Genomic DNA, 20,372 nt, shown 5'->3' with positions numbered 1-20,372 from the left:
GTAATGAGGACGAGATGCTAAATTAAAGTTTATTGCAGAATAAAAGTGTGTGTAGTCAGCATCTGTAAGATGCTACAATGAGATGCTTTCTAAAACTTGGCAATACAATTATGTAGTTAAATCAGTAGAATGCACACACAGTTGATGAGATTAGCTGTCTACAGAAGTCATTCTAAAAGATAAGTTATCTTTTGTGAAGGCAGGAAGAGCTAGCCTAGATTCGTGATTAAACACAGAAGCAGCAATGGCCAAATCCAAGCACTGAGATGTCTACAGAAAGATGGCGTGTGTGTGCACGCAGGCGCTTGTGTGTTCGGTACCCGCGCCCTGGGGGGTGGGGGTGGGGCTCCACGTGGAGCACAGAACAGTGGGAGGGAGCGAGAAGCCTGGCAGCATCTAGATGAGGAAGGGGAAGGTGTCCGCTGGGTCAGGGACAGAAAGGACACCCTGTGCCCTGCTGCTCGCCCACTGTCTGCCTCCTGGCTCAGCCCCCAAGGTCCTCAGAGCGGGAAGGCCTACAGGAGGAAGCAAAAGGCCCAGCACACGGGCTCCACGGCCAAGGTGACTGGGTTCACATCCAAGTCCCACTTACTTGCAGGCTGCACCACTTTGGGCAAATGTTTACTTCCTGAGGCCTTTTCCTGGTGTGACAGGAAGATGCTGCACCCTCTCCTGGAGGGCTGCTGTGGGGATAACTCAGGAAGCAGGAAGGCAGCTGCATCATTATTACTATGAACAGTGGTATTACTTTTATTACTGATGAACAAATTTATTTAGCACTCCCCATGAGGTTGGTTATTCAGTAAAAGCCAACCCCAAAGCTGCTCTGCTCTTGGTATGAATAAAAAAATCAAGCTCTTGGACCTGCCACACTGAGCCTTGGTGACCAAGTGACCGGGCCCCAAGGCTCAGCAGGGCAGCGGCCACCCTGGCTGCCAGCCTGCAGTCAGAGCCGTCTTACGTGGAACATGTGAGCTGAATACACAGAGTGCCGCTCTGTGTGAAATAAATCCTATTTGGGAGGGAACGTAATTTTTATTATAAACCTAATGCAGCCAACAAAACAGTTATTTAAAGGGTTCTGGGAGTTATCACTAGTGCTGAGCATTGACTGTATAATGTACATAATAATAATTATCTGCAATAAGTTTCTGTAAAATTTAAATGGAATAATGATGTAAATGACTTATTTCCTAGTACAAAGTAAGCACTGATATAAATGCTTTCACACTTTCCAAATGAGGTTGTTTTTCATTTAGCTCACATTGTGTTACTATTTAATCAGACAGAACTTCTCCAAAGGTGGGGGTGGGGTGGGGAGGAAGGATATTCCAAAATTCAAAATAGCATATTTGTGCTGGTAAAAAAGGAAAAAATCACGTTTATTTTACAAGGTAGTATTCTCCTAAAGTATTATACAGAGAGGAAAGTTGAGCTGTTTGTAGGAAAACAAGGTAAATTAGAGAACAATCAACATTGTGCTTAAAACTTGAAAATAGACAGGTTTTAAAAATCACACAGTAAGTGAACATTACAAGGTACGAACAGCCTTAGAAGTACATATGAACACCGTGATATGGAAGCTCAGCATTAAAACCGCTAGTGATGATTTGCTTTTAGACTTGTCCAGCCTATGAAGAGGGCACTTCAATCTGAACAGAAAGAACTCAAAGCACGCCAGAGACGGGGCCCTTTCCCAGCACAGCCAATTCTCAATTACCCGTGATAATGAAAGGGAGCAGTGACACAAATTTTCTCAAGGTTAATTATTCCAAAGTTAGTTCTGGTGCCCTTGTACTCATGTTTGAATGTGAGAAACACGGACATCCCTGGGACTGACGGCACTGACCGAGAGCACAGAACGCCCACTGCTCTCTCTCCCCTCCTCAAGGGGAAGAGACGAAAGCCGGAAACAACTGGCCTTCTCACTGCGCTGACACCTCCTCTGGAGTGGGGGGTAGGGGAAGAAACCAAGAAAGCTTTGGTTTCCTCATGTAAAAATCCAAAACCTGTCAACAAAATTTTGCAAATAAGATGGAATAATAAGTGTTGACAGTATAAATATTTTTTTCTAATTGTGCTTTTTTTTCCCCCTTGCCTAAAAGTATTTATACCACCAAAAGTATCTGGGTATTTTGACAGCTTTCTAAATTACCTGGTTGCATCCTACTGCCTAAGTAGAGATATTTGCATAAAAGGAGGTTATGATCAAAGGAACTATGATGGCTCAAACAGGCCAGGAAACAGAGATTAAGAAATAAAACCACCACTCTTAAGATAAAATCAAATCCTAGATCAAATCCAAAAAGGTACTTCAGGAAAACAACTTCATGGTTTTGTTCTGGTTCTGCTGATTTTATTTTTACTGTATTACCTTGAACTACAGGTCGTCCCCTTCCAGGAATGCAGCAGTTTTTCTACAGAGGTTTTTCTCAGATTTGCATTTCAAATCTTGAATATACCTAGATTTTTTATTGTAAAGCTTCCATTGTTAATGTACCAAATAGTTATAACCACTAAAAGCATTTTAATTGCTTTGTTATTTCTCAGAAAAGTCATGAACACATGTGAAACTCGAAAATGCTAAAAGAAATCTTGGTTAGATCAGAAAGCTAAACTCCACACAGTACTTATTTCGTATCTTCTACCTAACAGCTTTTACACCAACTTTCAAAAAGTGGGAATGGTGTCAGTTTTTGACAAAAGCCTGAGAAAGCAGTTTTTCCATTCACACAGCCCACCTCTTTGCCCCAGGTGAGCAAAGGTCCAAATGATAAAGCTTTCATATCTCTCAATGTACAAGTATTAATCAAAAGCCTATTTAACATAACTGTGTTCAATGTCTATAATACACACTGCAGTCTAAACATTTTCTAAAGTGCCTATAAATATGCTTATACAAATGAGTAATGTAGTATCAGGATTACAGAGAAATTCTTTCATATAATATAGAACAGAATAGGCCTAGAATTGAAGTTGAAACTACATATTTTTATACCCTTATCAGTTGTTTTGGAATCCAAGCATAAAGAATTCTGGTTCAATCATATATGATTTCAGACAATTATTAATATTAACAGTGATAGGACAAAAAAAATTCTTGCTTGTGCTTATTTAGAAAAGGCTATTTTGAGATCCAGGAGCATTTTATATTTAGAATCCAATGGGATGTCTCCAATTCTATAAAATTGATAGTAGTAAGTGAATCTTAGTGAGATTTGAATTATAAAGAGTTTGTGCAAGTATTTAAAGTGATTATCAACTAGTGTTAAATCTAAAAATTCCATTAAAATCCTGGCTAATCTGAATGGCAGTTCAGGAGTTTTAAAAAACAGGAACCTAGGCAAAAGTCATAGATATAAATATGAACAGCCCAACCCTGGCACAGCCAGCCTGAAGCGTGGCCCCGAGCCCATGGATTTCCATGGCTTTAGAGACCTGGTGGTTGATCCCAACTATCACCACATAAACAGATGGAGGAGAGAACTAATAGGAACAGTGCAAACAGAGCCTTATATTCCTGTCCAGGGATGAAATGAGCTCACCCACGGCTAGTTGCAGACAGGACCCTGATTGCAGGTGGCCAGTCAGTCCCGGTGGTGCTGAGAGCCCAGAGCAGGGCTCATCAGCCCTTTGTCCCTAAGCCTTTCTCCCCACACCCGCCTCTGTCGCCCTCTCCTGGGCCCCGCTGGCCCTGGAGCTCTGGACACCATCTTCTCGGGTTGATGTGTTGACTCTTTATGTTTCAGTAAGTGGGAACTTGATGCTGGCTGCATTCTCACCTGTTAGCACACAAAGTGTTAGGTAACACTGCTTCCAAAGGAATACGCACACTCTGCTTTCTAAACCCTTCAGGATGTTTAGGGCACCTGAACCTAACGAAATGTTCTAGCCAGTCACGTGGACTGCACATACAACTAGGAAAGCAGGTTCCGCCTGGAGAGATCTGTGCAGGATGCCAAGTGGAGGCTTCAGGAAAGGACACACAGGCCCCTTCTTGTTTCTTAAAATACGAACTAACGAGACACAGAAGAGTCGCGTCGTGATGCTGACAGGGCACAAGATGACGCCACGAGAGCACGCTCATGGAGAGTCAGGGTACAGGAAGTGACTGTCTGTCCCCAGCTTGGATAGTTTAGTTTCATGCGGCCTATTTCAAATTTCCTGGATTCTTAACTGTGCCTCACAGACAGTACATTTGGAGAAGTTACACAAGAACACCTGTTATAAATGGAGATTAGGAGCAAAATTCTGAAGAGAGCTAAATAAGAAAGAATCAGTCACTATTTTGTGTGTGTAGGAAAAGAGAACATTTACAATAGCCCATGAATATTACTGTAGTAAAGGGAATGAATATTACACAAAATATTTTCTCCTGACTTAGCAGTGAACTATTTCAACTGTTTTTGCATTGGCATAAAAAAATCCATGCATCTTACTGAATTCTAATCCATTTCTCACCTAAGCCATTCTAATGCTTCATACAACCAAATGAAGCAGAGTTAATCAAACCTATTAGATTCATTCCTAATCCCTAAAGGACTGCTGTCTTCAGCATTTCCATGCTAACTAAAACTATTATTGATTTTTTTCCCTTAAGACATGAGATGTGGCTGCCTCCTAAATATAATACCTATATGACTTCCTAAAAGTCTCCCGCAGATTTGAACAATTTTAAAAAGCAGGGAGTTGGTGATGGACAGGGAGGCCTGGCGTGCTGCGATTCATGGGGTCGCAAAGAGTCGGACACGACTAAGCGACTGAACTGAACTGAACTGAAAAAGCAGGGAAATGTTGGGGAAGCCACCCCTGAGGCCAGCTCAAATGCTACTCCTTCTCCAGCCAGCCCAAGCCAAGTGCATCTCTGCCTCCCCCGGCTTCCCAGGGCACTCTAGGTCCCCTCACCTGCATGGATTACCTCCCCTAGTAGACTATGGTCCCTTCCTGCTGGGAGTCAGGCCTTATTCATTCCGTATCCACATAGCACCCTGGAGGGGGGATAGGCATTCAACCTAAGCTGGACTGAGCATGAGACAGATGATGTCATCTCTTCTGGAGCGAGGTCTAGCCCAGCCCCAGGTCATGAAGGGCTGGTTGTGCAGACACTGCTTTAACTGGGGGCTGAGCTGGCCTCCAGGAAGCTGTGGCAACACTGGCCCAGAGCCAGTGCAGATAGCAGAGAGATGAGGAAAGGCCAGAATGGCATGCACCAGAGCACACCCTGGACTGGTCACGTGAACCAATTTTCCACCAGGACTAGCAGGGCAGCGGTGCTCATCAGCACGCCAAAAGGACTGCCAGAGAGCTGTTCTGCGAAGAACTGGCTATTTATAGAACAGTGTCTCCTTCACTCTGGGTATCTCCTCAACCTGATCCATGACGCTCTGTGATCATCGCTTCATCGCTTTCAAAAGTTCCCAGTGAAATTAAGGCTGGGTCAAAATTCATGACACCAGATGCTACATAGAAAGGAAGTGAAGATACAAAAGAAAACCATTTATAACAAAAGAATGTCTTAGTTATAAGACAAATTTAAAAGTGAAGCTAATCAGCAGACCACTGAACTGCTACGGTTGTTACAGAGGGGTAGAAAACACTGACTGCACTGGAAAAAGGGTCCATCGGACAGAAGTACAAAAGCTCAGCATGGAGCAGAGCAGTGGCTTCCCGCCGGGCCTCACACGGTGGTTTCTATTGTTTCAATCACTTCCAGGTCAGACTGCGAGGGGGAAAGAAGGGTGCACTCATCTGGCTCCCAGCTGCTCTCTGGACTGTAATCTTCCTCTGAACTCAGTTCTGCTCCTTCTTCTGTGTCCTCGTCACACGATTCCACATAGTGAGCCCCGATCGCGTTGATCCCAGAGTCCTCGGAACTTGAGGGAGAAGAGCAGTGATCTATTTTTGGTGTATTGCTCTCTTTTGAAATAAAGGCATCGTGTGCAGAGACCTCCTCAGGGTTCATTTTGTGGGAATGTGGCGCCGGCTGCTTCTGCACATAACACATCTTCCCATTAATACATTTAACCTGATAGTTGTCAATAAAGAGGTCTGAGATCATACAGTACCTTGGCGAGTCAGGGGGCAGAGGGGGCTGGAAAACAGACGCAAATTTCAGGAAGTGTTCAGTGAGGGAGACCGAAATCTGAATGGTGTTCGCAGGCTCCCGAGGCTTCGCAGGAATCTCAGTGCTGGGCAGCTGTTCCACAGGGGTCATCGGCTGATACACGTACTTGCCTGTGGGGGGACACAGAAAAGCAACTGAAATCTAAGAGCACTACACCTGTAGGCTAAGGGAGCCATAACGGTTTCTCTCGGAGGACTCGGAATGTTTTTAAAAATATTTCAAAACCATCTCCAAAGAAACTAAAAATAGAATCAACATGGTTACAATCAATCAAAAATTCAGCATGGTACATAAACATCATGGTGTTTTCATCTAAAAACTCAACACGCTTTAGAAATCTTAATTTTATATTTGAGTCTTTTTAATGCCTCTGGAGTAGGTGGGTGGATGCTATCATCCTTATTTTCAGGCATCTTGAAATGATTTTCCCATCATACCAGAATAAAGAACATTTACAATATAATGTGGTAAAAACACACTGTAAAATTGTATTGTTGCTATTATTCAGTCATGTTCAACTCTTTGTAACCCCATGAACTGCAGCATGCCAGGCTTCCCTGTCCTTAATCACCTCCTGGAGTTTGCTCAAACTCATGTCCATTGAGTCGGTGGTGCCATCCAACCATCTCATCCTCTGTCATCCCCTTTTCCTGCCTTCAGTCCTTCCCAGCATCAGGGTCTTTTCTAGTAAGTCAGCTCTTTGCATCAGGTGGCCAAAGTACTGGAGTTTCAGCTTCAGCATCAGTCTTATTTTATGGTGTAAAATAGTATAATACACCATAAAATAATAAGTCCATTTTATCTTTAGTGATTAGATGCTAATATAGAAACTTAAACAGGCTTCCCCAGTGGCTCACCAGGGAAGAATCCACCTGCCAATGCAGGAGACTCCAGTTCGATCCCTGGATTGGGAAGACAGATGCCCTGGAGAAGGAAACGGCAACCCACTCCATTATTCTTGCATGGGAAATCTCAAGGACAGAGGAGCCTGGTGGGCTTCAGTCCAAGGGGTCATAAAAAGTTAAACAGAACTTAGCAAGTAAGCAACAGTAGATATTTAAAATTTATTAGCAGGATTAGGGAAGACTTTCATTCTTCAGGTTTCTAAATGTAAATCAGAATACATACACACACATATTGCCTATAGGATTGTCCTGGTCACCCTCAGTGGCTGGGGTAAGGTGCAGTGTATGAAATGATCTCTTTTAAAACCCAAAGCTCATCAGTGACCTAAACAGGAGATATTCTCCCTAATGCCAGCTTCACAGACACAACCTCAGCCAAGCAGAAGTAAAGGCACAGGCAGATGCAGAGAGTGGCCTGCAGAAAATCAAGAAGCTTAGCCCCAAAGCTTCCCTCTGCTCTGAACCCTCAAGTGTCTCTCACAGAATTTATGTGGAAGTGAAACCTAACTGGATCTGTTCCTACTGTCTCTTTCCTCATTTTCTTCACTCAACAGTTAACAAAGCCATCTCTGTATAAAGTGTTAAGAAAATAGAGATGACAATTACCTGTAAGCCTAACCAAAATGATCACATGGATGACAGCTTTGTTTAACTTAATGAAACTATGAGCCATGCGGTGTAGGGCCACCCAGAACAGACGGGTCACGGTGGAGAGTTCTGACAAAACGTGGCCCAGTGGAGAACGGCAAACCACTTCAGCATTCTTGCCTTGAGAACCCCCTGAACAGTCTGAAAAGACAAAATGATATGACACTGAAAGATGAACCCCCGAGACCAGCTGGTGTCCAGTATGCTACTGGAGAAGAGTGGAGAAACAGCTCCAGAAGGAATGAACAGGCTGAGCCAAAGAAGAAACAATGACCGGTCTAGGATGTGTTCGGCGGTGAAAATAAAGTCTGAGGCTGCGAAGAACAATACTGCACTGAAATCTGGAATGTTAGGTCCATAAATCAAGTAAATTGGAAGAAGTCAAAGAGGAGATGGCAACAGTGAACACTGACACTTGAGGAATCAGTGAACTAAAATGGGCAGCAATGGGAGAATTTAATTCAGATGGCCATTGTATCTACTCCCCTGGAGAAGGAAATGGTAACCCACTCCAATATGCTTGCCTGGAAAATCCCATGAACAGAGGAGCCTGGTGGGTTACAGTCTAGGGGGTCGAAAAAGAATCAGACACAACTTAGAGACTAAACAATTTTATCTACTACTGGGCAAGAGTCACTTAGAAGAAATGGAGCAGCCCTCATAAATAAAAGAGAGTCTGAAATGCAGTATTTTGGTGCCATCTCAAAAATGACAGAATGATCTAAGTCTCCAAGGCAAACCATTCAATATTACAGTAATCCTAGTCTATGCCCTGAACACTAATGCTGAACAAGCTTAAGTTGAACATTTCTATGAAGTCCTACAAGACTTTCTAGAACTATCACCAAAAAAGATGTCAAATTCATCACAGGGACTGGAGCGCAGATCTAGGAAGTGAAGAGATACCTGGAGTAAACGCAAGTTTGGCCTTGCAGTACAAAGTGAAGCAGGGCAAGGACTGAGTTTTGCCAAGAGACTGCACTGGTCTTAGCAAACACCCTCTTCCAACAACACAAGAGACAGACTCTACATATAGATGTCACCAGATGGTCATACTGAAATCAGATGGATATTCTTTGCAGCTGAAGGTGGAGAAGCTGTATACAGTCAGTAAAAACAAAACCTGGAGCTGACTGTGGCTCAGATCATGAACTCCTTATTGCAAAATTCAGACAAGTTGAAGAAATTAGGGAAAACCACTAGGCCATTCAGGTATAGCCAGTCCCTCCCATCAGCAAGCTTCCACAAGCTTTTTATCCTTATCCATCACAGGGCAGATGGATTTTTAAATTACACGCAGATTACATCATGTGAAATGCCACATTGGATGAAGTACAAGCTGGAATCAAGACTGCCAGGAGAAATATCAATAACCTCAGATACGCAGATGACACCACCCTAATGGCAGAAAGCGAAGAGGAACTAAAGAGCCTCTTGATGAAAGTAAAAGAGAAGAGTGAAAAAGCTGGCTTAAACTCAACATTCAAAAAACTAAGATCACGGCATTTGGTCCCATCACATCATGGTAAATATGGGGAAACAATGTAAACAGTGACAGATTTTTATTTTCTTGGGCTCCAAAATCACTGCAGATAGTGACTGTAGTCATACAATTAAAAGACACTTGCTCCTTGGAAGAAAAGCTATGACCAACCTAGATAACATATTAAAAAGCAGAGACATTACTTTTCCTGACAAAGGTCTGTCTAGTCAAAGCTATGGTTTTTCAAGAAGTATAGATGTGAGAGTTGGATCATAAAGAAAGTTGAGTGCCAAAGAACTGATGCTTTTGAACTGTGGTATTGGAGAAGACTCTTGAGGGTCCCTTAGACTGCAAGATCAAACCACTCAATCCTAAAGGAAATTAGTCCTGAATATTCACTGGAAGGACTGATGCTGAAGCTGAAGCTCCAATACTTTGGCCACCTGATGCAAAGAACTGACTTATTAGAAAAGACCCAGATGGTGGGAAAGAGTGAAGGCAGGAGAGAAGGGGATGACGGAGGATGAGATGGTTGGATGGCATCACTGACTCGATGCACATGAGTTTGAGCAAGCTCTGGGAGTTGGTGATAGACTGGGAAGCCTGGCGTGCTGCAGTCCATGAGGTAGCAAAGAGTCAGAAAGGACTGAATGAATGAACTAACTGATTAAGGTATGACCTAAATCTAATCCCTTATGATTATACAGTGGAAGTGACAAATAGATTCAAGGGATCAGATCTGATACAATGCCTGAAGAACTATGGACGGAAGTTTGTAACACTGTAGAGGAGGTGGTGATCAAAACCATCCCAAAGAAAAAGAAATGTAAACAGGCAAAATGGTTGTCTAAGGAGGCCTTATAAATAACTGAGAAAAGAAGAGAAGCTAAAGGCAAAAGGAGAAAAGGAAAGATATATCCATCAGAATGCAGAGTTCCAAAGAATAGCAAGGAAGAGATAAGAAAGCCTTCCTAAGTGAACAATGCAAAGAAATAGAGGAAAACAACAGAATGGAAAAGACTAGAGATCTCTTCAAGAAACTCAGAGGTACCAAGGGAACATTTCATGCAAACTTGGGCACAATAAAGGACAGAAATGGTATTGAACTAACAGAAGCAGAAGAGATTAAAAGGTGCTAAGAACACACAGAAAAACTGTACAAAAAAGATCTTAATGACCCAGATAATCACAATGGCATGGTCAATCACCTAGAGCCAGAGTGTGAAATCAAGTGGGCCTTAGGAAGCATTACAACAAACAAAGCTAGTGGAGGTGATAGAATTCCAGTTGAGCTATTTCAAATCCTAAAAGATGATGCTGTGAAAGTGCTGCATTCAATATGCCAGCAAACTGGGAAATTCAGCAGTGTCCACAGGACTGGAAAAGGTCAATTTTAATTCCAATCTCAAGAAAGGGCAATGCCAAAGAATGTTCAAATTACTGCACAACTGCACTCATTTCACATGCTAGCAAGATAATGGCTCAAAATTTTTCAAGCTAGGCTTCAACAGTACATGAACCAAGCACTTCCAGATATACAAGCTAGATTTAGAAGAGGCAGAAGAACCAGAGATCAAATTGCCAACATCCACTGGATCATAGGAAAGGAAAGAGAATTCTAGAAAAACATCTACTTCTGCTCCAATGACTACACTAAAGTCTTGGTCTGTGTGGATCACAACAAACTGTGGACAATTCTTAAAGAGATGGGAATCCTAGACCGCTTCACCTGTCTCCTGAGAAACCTGTATGTAGGTCAAGAGTAACAGTTAGAACTGGACATGGAACAATGGACTGGTTCAAAATTGGTAAAGGAGTTTGTCGAGGCTGTATATTGTCACCCTGCTTATATAACTTATATGCAAAGTACATCATGTGAAATGCCAGGCAGGATGAAGCTCAAGCTGGAATCAAAAGACTGCCAGGAGAAATATCAACAATCTCCGATATGCACATGACACCACCCTAATGGCAGAAAGAAAAGAGGAACTAAAGAGCCTCTTGATGAAGTTGAAATAGGAGAGTGAAAAATCCGACTTAAAACTCAACATGCAAAAGACTAAGATCATGGCATCCTGTCCCATCACTTCACAGAAAACAGATGGGGAAAAATGGAAACAGTAGCAGATTTTCTTTTCTTGGGCTCCAAAATCACTGTGGACAGCGACTGTAGCCATGAAGGTCAAGATGCTTGCTCCTGGAAGAAAAACTATGACAAACCTAGAGAGTGTATTAAAAAGCTGAGACATCACTTTGCCAACAAATGTCTGTATAGTCCAAGTTATGGTTTTTCCAGTAGTCATGTAAGGGTGTTAAGACTGGACCAGAAAGAAGGCTTATCACCAAAAAATTGATGCTTTCTAACTATGGTGTTGGAGAAGACTCAGGAGTCCCTTGCGTAGCAAGGAGATCATATCAGTGAATCCTAAAGAAATCAACCCTGAATATTCATTGGAAGGACTGATGCTGAAGCTGAAGCTCCAATACTTTGGCCACCTGATGTGAAGAGCCGATTCACTGGAAAAGACCATGGGCAGGTCTTTTTTTTTTTTTTTTCACTTTTTTCCCCAGTGAATTCACTGGGAAAGATTGAGGGCAGGAGAGGAAGAGGGCAACAGAGGATGAGATGATTGGATGGCATCACTGACTCAATGGACCTGAGTTTGAGCAAACTCCAGGAGATAGTGAAGGACAGGGAAGCCTGGCGTGCTGCAGTCCACTGGGTTGCAGAGTCACACAATGACTGAGCGACTGAACAACAACAAAATATAATATGATTTAAAAATATAAATCTGGAAGAAAAAAGTACTAAAAGTCCTAGAGACTAAAGCCACAAATGTGGGCACCACCCTGGGCTTATTCCTAGTGTAACTGATTCATCAGTCAGTCCATGTGATATCTTCCATGCATACTCATGACTGTTTTTTAACCTTCGTGATGTCGCTATTTTGGACCAGATAACCCTTTGCGGAGGGGCTGCCCCTGGCACTGTAGGATGCTTAGCAGCATCCTTGGCCTCTACCCACTAGACGCCAATAGAACCTCCTCCCTGGGCTGACACCAAAAATGTCTCCAGTTGTTGTCACATGCTCCTGGAGGCAAAATAACCCTTGTTTAGAACTGCTGGTTTATGACCTTCTCATGAGCATCTCTTTGTAGGCAAATCACTCACTGTGCTCTGCTCCCATCTGTTTTAGTTCTCCATCAAATTGAAAGTTCTAGAATAGGGATCACATTTATAAGGAAAACTACCTTAGATTCCTGAAGAGAAACTTTAGATCAGACAGGTAAATAGCAAACTGTGCCAGAGACAGTATGACATCACTCATGTATTAAGATCAATCAAGCCTGCCTGTATTTTTTACCTCTGTTTCTTGGCTCCTGTATACAAAAGTAGGCTTAGATGCCACAACTTCTTTGTAATTACATTATCCTAAAAATACACTGGGTTTCCTTCTGGAGTAAGGGAACTTCTCTGGATATCCAGCGCTCTCACTGCCAAGGGTCTGAGTTTAGTCCCTGGTCAGGGAACTAGATCCTGCATGCTGCACAGTGCAGCCAAGAAACAAAAACAAAAAAAAATTAATTTGGGGATAAAACTGTTAAACCTTTGGGGTCCCAGGTCTGCTTCCAAGCCTGGATATATTTCACACAAATCCTACGGTTACCAAAAATACAAGCAAAAAGAACCATCATGCTTGCTTGGGAAGCTGTTTTAAATATATCAGGAATCTTCAATACTGTTATCTGTAAAGGAGGGCATTACTCCTGGTCAGGCAAAGTTCAAGTCAGGCAAGATCTAACAGTTTGTTATGGCAGGACCTCTGGCTCTAAGCAGAGAGAGCAAAAAGGCAGACCTTCAAGCCTCACCTCTGATCCACCAGCCCCAGGACTAGAGAAAGATGAGGTTGGGCGGGTGACAGAGAAGGAACTGGGAGAATTTAAGGGCCTACTGTCCACAGAGTGGTGAACTCAACACCTGAAACGGCGGTTTGGTCTTTTCATTCCTTGGCTGGTAGACTGGTGGTTACTGAGTTCAGGAGGCTGCGGATGGCAGATGCTCAAGAAATGCTTGTTGCAGATGCTGATTGAACACATTCTGGCCCAAGTAACCTCTGAGTTAGTCACCCACTTGTTATGGCATAAGAGGATCTTAAGATCCTGAGGGACCAGGGCTCTGCCTCATCCAAAGGTGGAGGGCGTCCTGCAGCCTGACCCATCTGCCCAGCCTCTGCCCAGCCTGACCCATCTGCCCAGCCTGACCCATCTGCCCAGCCTCTCCTACTCTCACTCACCCTCCTTGCCGCCTCCACCCATTAACCCTCCTCTGTCTTTCTTCATAATTTGCTTTTATTTTTCCTCGGTTCTTCTACCTGTTACTCTCTCTAATCCTCTCTCCTCCAAAGTACCATTTTTCTTTCTTGAAGTGTAGTAAGAGAAATGCAGCCTGGAGAGAAAGGTGTATGCTGCATTCCAGATAACATTTTCTTCTACAAGTTACACCTACTAAATGTGCTTATTCAGAGCTGGAATGACAGCCTGTTATCCGGTGATGTAGGGGTACAATGCAAAAACGCAGGCAGAGAAGGGGTTTCTGGCCACTTAGCCAGGAAACTCAATAACCACTGTATTCTCTGAACAACAATCTTAATGAAAGGTTTACTGTGTTATTTAAAGAAAAAAATGGATACAAACTATTAAAACTTAAATCCCTAAAAGGAAAGATACTCAAAGACAACAGGGCTTGGAGAAGAGAAAAGGAGAGAGAGAGAGAAAAGAATCTAGATACCACAGTGACCCAACATTCCACCTCTGGGAACACACCCAGAAGAACTGAAAACAGAGTCTGGAAGAGACATCTGCACCATACTCCTGGCAGTGTTATTTGCAATAACCAAAAAAGGTGGAAGCCACCTGAGGGTCCACCGATGGATGGCTGGATAAACAAGATATACAATGTGATGCTCTTCAGCCTCAGAGAGTAAGGAAAACCACACCATAATGTGGATGAACCCTGAGGACACCATGTTACGTGAAACAGGCCAGTGACAAAAATACAAACACTTTATGATTCCAGTTATATGAGTCACCTTCAGTTCAGTTCAGTTGCTCAGTCATGTCCGACTCTTTGTAACCCCATGAATCGCAGAATGCCAGGCCTCCCTGTCCATCACCAACTCCTGGAGTTCACTCAGACTCACGTCCATCGAGTCAGTGATGCCATCCAGCCATCTCATCCTCTGTCATCCCCTTTTCCTCCTGCCCCCAATCCCTCCCAGCATCAGAGTCTTTTTCCAATGAGTCAACTCTTTGCGTGAGGTGGCCAAAGTACTGGAGTTTCAGCTTTAGCATCATTCCTTCCAAAGAACACCCAGGACTGATCTCCTTTAGAATGAACTGGTTGGATCTCCTTGCAGTCCAAGGGACTCTCAAGAATTTTCTCCAACACCACAGTTCAAAAGCATCAATTCTTCAGCGCTCAGCCTTCTTCACAGTCCAACTCTCACATCCATACATGACCACAGGAAAAACCATAGCCTTGATTAGACGAACCTTTGTTGGCAAAGTAATGTCTCTGCTTTTGAATATGCTATCTAGGTTGGTCATAACTTTCCTTCCAAGGAGTAAGTGTCTTTTAATTTCATGGCTGCAGTCACCATCTGCAGTGATTTTGGAGCCCCCCAAAATAAAGGCTGACACTGTTTCCACTATTTCCCCATCTATTTCCTATGAAGTGATGGAACCGGATGCCATGATCTTCATTTTCTGAATGTTGAGCTTTAAGCCAACTTTTCACTCTCCACTTTCACTTTCATCAAGAGGCTTTTGAGTTCCTCTTCACTTTCTGCCATAAGGGTGGTGTCATCTGCATATCTGAGGTTATTGATATTTCTCCCGGCAATCTTGATTCCAGCTGTGTTTCTTCCAGTCCAGTGTTTCTCATGATGTACTCTGCACCTAAGTTAAATAAGCAGGGTGACAATATACAGCCTTGATGTACTCCTTTTCCCATTTGGAACCAGTCCGTTGTTCCATGTCCAGTTCTGTTTCTTCCTGACCTGCATACAGATTTCTCAAGAGGCAGGTCAGGTGGTGGTATTCCCATCTCTTTCAGAATTTTCCACAGTTTATTGTGATCCACACAGTCAAAGGCTTTGGCATAGTCAATAAAGCAGAAATAGATGTTTTTCTGGAACTCTCTTGCTTTTTCCATGACCTAGCGGATGTTGGCAATTTGATCTCTGGTTCCTCTGCCTTTTTTAAAACCAGCTTGAACATCTGCAAGTTCACGGTTCACGTATTGCTGAAGCCTGGCTTGGAGAATTTTGAGCATTACTTTACTAGCGTGTGAGATGAGTGCAATTGTGTGGTAGTTTGAGCATTCTTTGGCATTGCCTTTCTTTGGGATTGGAATGAAAACTGACCTTTTCCAGTCCTGTGGCCACTGCTGAGTTTTCCAAATTTGCTGGAATATTGAGTGCAGCACTTTCACAGCATCATCTTTCAGGATTTGAAATAGCTCAACTGGAATTCCATCACCTCCACTAGCTTTGTTCGTAGTGATGCTTTCTAAGGCCCACTTGACATCACATTCCAGGATGTCTGGCTCTAGGTGAGTGATCACACCACTGTGATTATCTTGGTCGTGAAGATCTTTTTTGTACAGTTCTTCTGTGTATTCTTGCCACCTCTTCTTAATATCTTCTGCTTCTGTTAGGTCCATACCATTTCTGTCCTTTATCGAGCCCAAATTGCATTAAATGTTCCCTTGATATCTCTAATTTTCTTGAAGAGATCTCTAGTCTTTCCCATTCTGTTGTTTTCCTCTATATCTTTGCAGTGATCGCTGAGGAAGGCTTTCTTACCTCTTCTTGCTATTCTTTGGAACTCTGCATTCAGAGTCACCTAGAATAGTCAAATTCACAGAGAAAGGAAGTGGAATGGTCTTTTCCAGGGGCTTAGGGGTAAGAAGGTGTGGGGAGTTGTTGTTTCAGAGGGATAGTTTTGGTTCCAGTTCTGCAGCATAAAAAGAATTCTGGAGATGGATGTTGGCAATGGTTGCACAACACTATGAATGTACTTAATACTGCTGTACTGTATACTAAAAAATGGTTATGATGGCAAACATTATGTGCCTTTTAGTATAATTTAAAATAATAATCAGTATGATTTACTCTATTAGCGGACTGAGGATAAAAATCTGTATGATGAAGAATATGAAGAATTCTTACAACTCAAAACCAGGAAAAATAACCCGATTTTTTAAAAGCAGGTTAGCTAGACAAGGGCAACAGGAGTGATCCTTGTGGTGATGGGAATGCTTGTACCTTGATTACACCACTGTCAGCATCTCAGTTATGATGCTACACCACTGTGTTACAACTACTGTTGCCACTGGGTAAAGGATACATGGGCGCTCTCTCTGTATTTTTCTTACAACTGCATGTGAATCTATAATTTTTTCAAGATAAAAAAGTATAATTGAAAACAATGAGGGAAAAACACCATCACTGAGGTGACGCTGTGCCCTTTTCATCATGTAGGACTGTAGCAGGAGGGACGCTATGGACAGGTCTCATTACAGATGGTGTTAACTTCGAACACTTGTTTAAATGTGGTATTTGTCTAGGTTTCCCCACTGTAAAGTTAGTTCTGGTCTCTTTGTAGTGTTAAGTATCTTGTGAAGAGAGATTTCAAGACTATTCAAATATCCTGCTTCTCATCATACCTCCATCTATGAATTTCAGCAGACATACATACATATGTGGGTGTGGTCCGCAACAGTCACTACTGTGGTGGCTGCCAAACAGTGATTTTCTATTTCCATCATTTCTTCTATGTTTACTAATGAGAATTCTACCCTGGCAGGAGCTGCTCCTTCTCCCTCATTTATTTATTCAAATGTATTCAGCTGAAATGTATTCAATTATTTACTCATAGAAGCATGGACTCACAGATATTTATTTTTTCTAGAGATTGTAATCCGTTACTACTATTACTTATTTTGTTGTTCAGACTATCCCAGACTTAGCTGTTACAGGCTCCTTTCAGTTAGCCCCTGTGTCATTTCAACATGCCCATATTTTCATGACAACTTCCTCATTTTGTGACATCCTAAGAAGTTACTGGCTTCCCCTGGCCCAGTCATGGAATCAGCCATTTCTCCAAAGAGCCCTAACTCCTTTCTTAAGAACTTGCACATTCTTAAGCTTATTCTCAAAATACTCCTGTGAAGTAGAATCTTAGTTTGCCAAAGACTCATTCAGTCACTCACAAAATTCATCCATAGGAAAGTGAGGACTAAACCTCATTACACTATTTAACACTCATTTTTAAAAATAATATAAGAAGGGACTTCCTTGGTGGTCCAGTGGCTAAGACCGTGCTCTCCGGGCCCGGGTTCCATCCCTGGTCAGAGGGCTAGATCCCACATGCTCCACTGTTAGCACAAGATCTCACGTGCCTCACCAAAGATCAGAAGATCCCATGTGCTGCAACTAAGACCCAGCACAGGCAAATAAATAGTGTGTTTAAAAAACAATAAGAAATCAAATAATATAAGAATTAAAAATAAACTTCATAACCCAATTAATTTATCTGGGATCTTTTTCAAGGGAGCTGAAATCACATTCTCAATAATGAAACTAATCACAATAGGTTTCTGTGATCACTAAGTAAAAAATAAATTCTGAATATGTTCTTTTCAGGAAACCTGGTTCAAAGTCTTGGTTCATAATTTTTCTGCTTATTCTTCCCAATGGTGTTTAGCAATAGTATGTAGTACATACTGTTTCCACAATGACTCAACGAGACCCTAAAAAAGATTTATGTTTTCATCCTGGTGGAGCCGGGGGAGGATGAGTGGGAGGGGAGACTTAATTACTTTCTCAAACTCATGTAATAAGTCAGAGGTCAGTTCCAGGACCCAAGCCTTATGACATCCTGTGTTCTTTTCTTTCTTCATGAGAATACTCATTTTAAAAAATTATTTCATTTATTTTAATTGGAGGATAATCAGTTTACAATATTGTGATGGTTTTTGCATACATCGACATGAATCAGCCATGGGTACACACGTGTCCCACCATCCTGAACGCAACTCCCTCCTCACCCCATCCGTCTGGGTTGTCCCAGGGCACCAGCTTTGGGTACCCTGCTTCATGCATCAAATTTGCACTGGTCATCTATTTTACACATGGTAATACAAATGTTTCAATGGTATTCTCTCATATACTCATTTTTAATTAATAAGATTTACTTAATGCTCATTAGTTTATACTGTCATTCTCCACCATTAACTTCAGCTAATACTCCAATTTGTAGCAGGGTAAATACATTTCCTTGAAGACATTTCTTTTGGTTTTAGAGCACAAAGTGGGGTAGGGATGTAAAAAATGATTTATATAGCCCCTTAAGCTGTTGTACGTACTTTGTTAAACTATTTTTTTAGGAGCAGTTGCACATTTTGATTCTTTAAAAAAAAAAAAAAAAGACCCTCTGGGGGCAATGAGAGTTTTGCTTTTACAGACAGTTTTATGACTGTTAAATGTGTGTCCCCTTGACACATGAAGAACACTGCTCTCAGGGAATGCAAAGTGATTTTAAAATTAGCCTAAGCAAAACATAATTAAAAAGGTAAATCTACTGAAAAAAAATTGAGTGGCCTAAGGGAAATTGCATCCACAGTTTGGTTCTTTGATTTTATATAGTGAATCACAGAATGCTTAATTTAGTCCCAAGGGCAATCATTATATTGAAAGCAATATTAAATAATCTTATCCAGCTATTTCAGCCATGTGCATTATTTACTTAGTTATGTAGCATATCATAAGCTAAAAGCAAAAGAACCTAACATTTATTATAACCAATATTTTTTTGTGGCCTCACCCTCCTCCACCATGCTCCACTAGCAATCAATATACCAATATTTTTGTATATCAATCTATAAGAACAATAAAGTTCATATATAGCTCAATATATTGAAGTCCCCAATCAGAAATTTATGCAAGATCCTAGTTTCTTCATTTTTCAAATTGTGTAAGCTTCAGTGTGGTGGAACATATACTAATGTAAAGCAAAATCCTAGTGAGACAGAGCACCAGAGCATGGTTTATTTACTTATTTAACCAATTTACTGACTACCACCTTCCCTAGTGGCTCAGATGGTAAAGAATCTGCTTGCAATGCAATGTGGGAGACCTGGGTTCAACCCCTGGGTTGAGAAGATCCCCCAGAAGAGGGAGTGGCAACCCACTCAAGTATTCTTGCAGGGAAACCTGGTGGCTACAGCCTATGGGGTCTCAGAGAGTTGGACAAAATGACTGAGCAACTTAACACTTTCACTTTGGGCTTCCCTGGCGGCTTAGACAGTAAAGCATCTGCCCGCAATGCGGGAGACCTGGGTTCGATCCCTGGGTCGGGAAGATCCCCTGGAGAAGGAAATGGCAACCCACTCCAGTACTCTTGCCTGGAAAATTCCATGGATGGAGGAACCTGGTGGGCTACAGTCCATGGGATGGCAAAGAGTCTGACACGACTGAGCAACTTATCACTTAAAATGTGCAGTCATGCTTTAAGTGGCTTCCAGTCAAAGTGCAGGGAGAAAATAAAACATAAAGTAAAAATAAGGGCTTCTCTCATGGCTCAGATGATAAAGAATCTGCCTGCAATGCCAGAGACCCAAGTTCAATCCCTGAGTCAGGAAGAGCCCCTGGAGAAGGGAATGGCTACCCACTCCAGTATTCTTGCCTGGAAAATCCCACTGAGAGGAGCAGCCTGGCGGGTTACACCAGTTGAGTAAAGTTGTGAGGATGCAGGGCCTTCGCCATGCCGCGATATAGGATTCCAGACTTCACAGGGGGCTTGTACCTGGATGTTAAAGGACACGCACCTGTGGAGCAGCAAGTGGGACTGCTCCAGGCCATGTCCAGAGCCAGAACATGTAGCTGGCATGTGGGTTCACAGGGCCAACCAAGAGAGCAAAGGAGGATGAAGTCCGTGAGGAAGACAGAGGCTGGATGGGGCTTGGAATGCAAGGCCAAAGGGTTTGTGTTTTCCTGAGGAGACAAGTAATAACGACAAGAGAGGAATCAGAGAACTCAGTCGGGTAAAGATGTGCAGAGGGACTGGAAAGAGAAGAGAGGGGCGGTTAAAGGGAGGCTACTGTGGGTTTTCAAGCATGACATCTGACTGAAGTCACCTGGATCAGAAC

At 42.4% G+C, this 20,372-nt stretch overlaps 1 protein-coding gene across 1 annotated transcript in view; it reads right to left on the bottom strand.

The window, feature by feature from the left end:
* Nucleotides 1-1,361: 1,361 nt before the first annotated feature.
* Nucleotides 1,362-20,372, bottom strand: part of C1H3orf70 (chromosome 1 C3orf70 homolog) — a 119,079-nt gene continuing 100,068 nt past the window's right edge. The window contains exon 2 of the mRNA XM_061413787.1: nt 1,362-6,234. Coding sequence (XP_061269771.1) covers nt 5,678-6,234 — 557 coding nt within the window. The 3' untranslated portion in view covers nt 1,362-5,677. The remainder of the gene's footprint in view (nt 6,235-20,372) is intronic.

Source organism: Bos javanicus, chromosome 1 (genome assembly GCF_032452875.1).
Source record: "Bos javanicus breed banteng chromosome 1, ARS-OSU_banteng_1.0, whole genome shotgun sequence".
In the NCBI taxonomy this organism is placed as follows: domain Eukaryota; kingdom Metazoa; phylum Chordata; class Mammalia; order Artiodactyla; family Bovidae; genus Bos; species Bos javanicus.
This window is presented reverse-complemented; position numbering and strand designations above follow the sequence as displayed.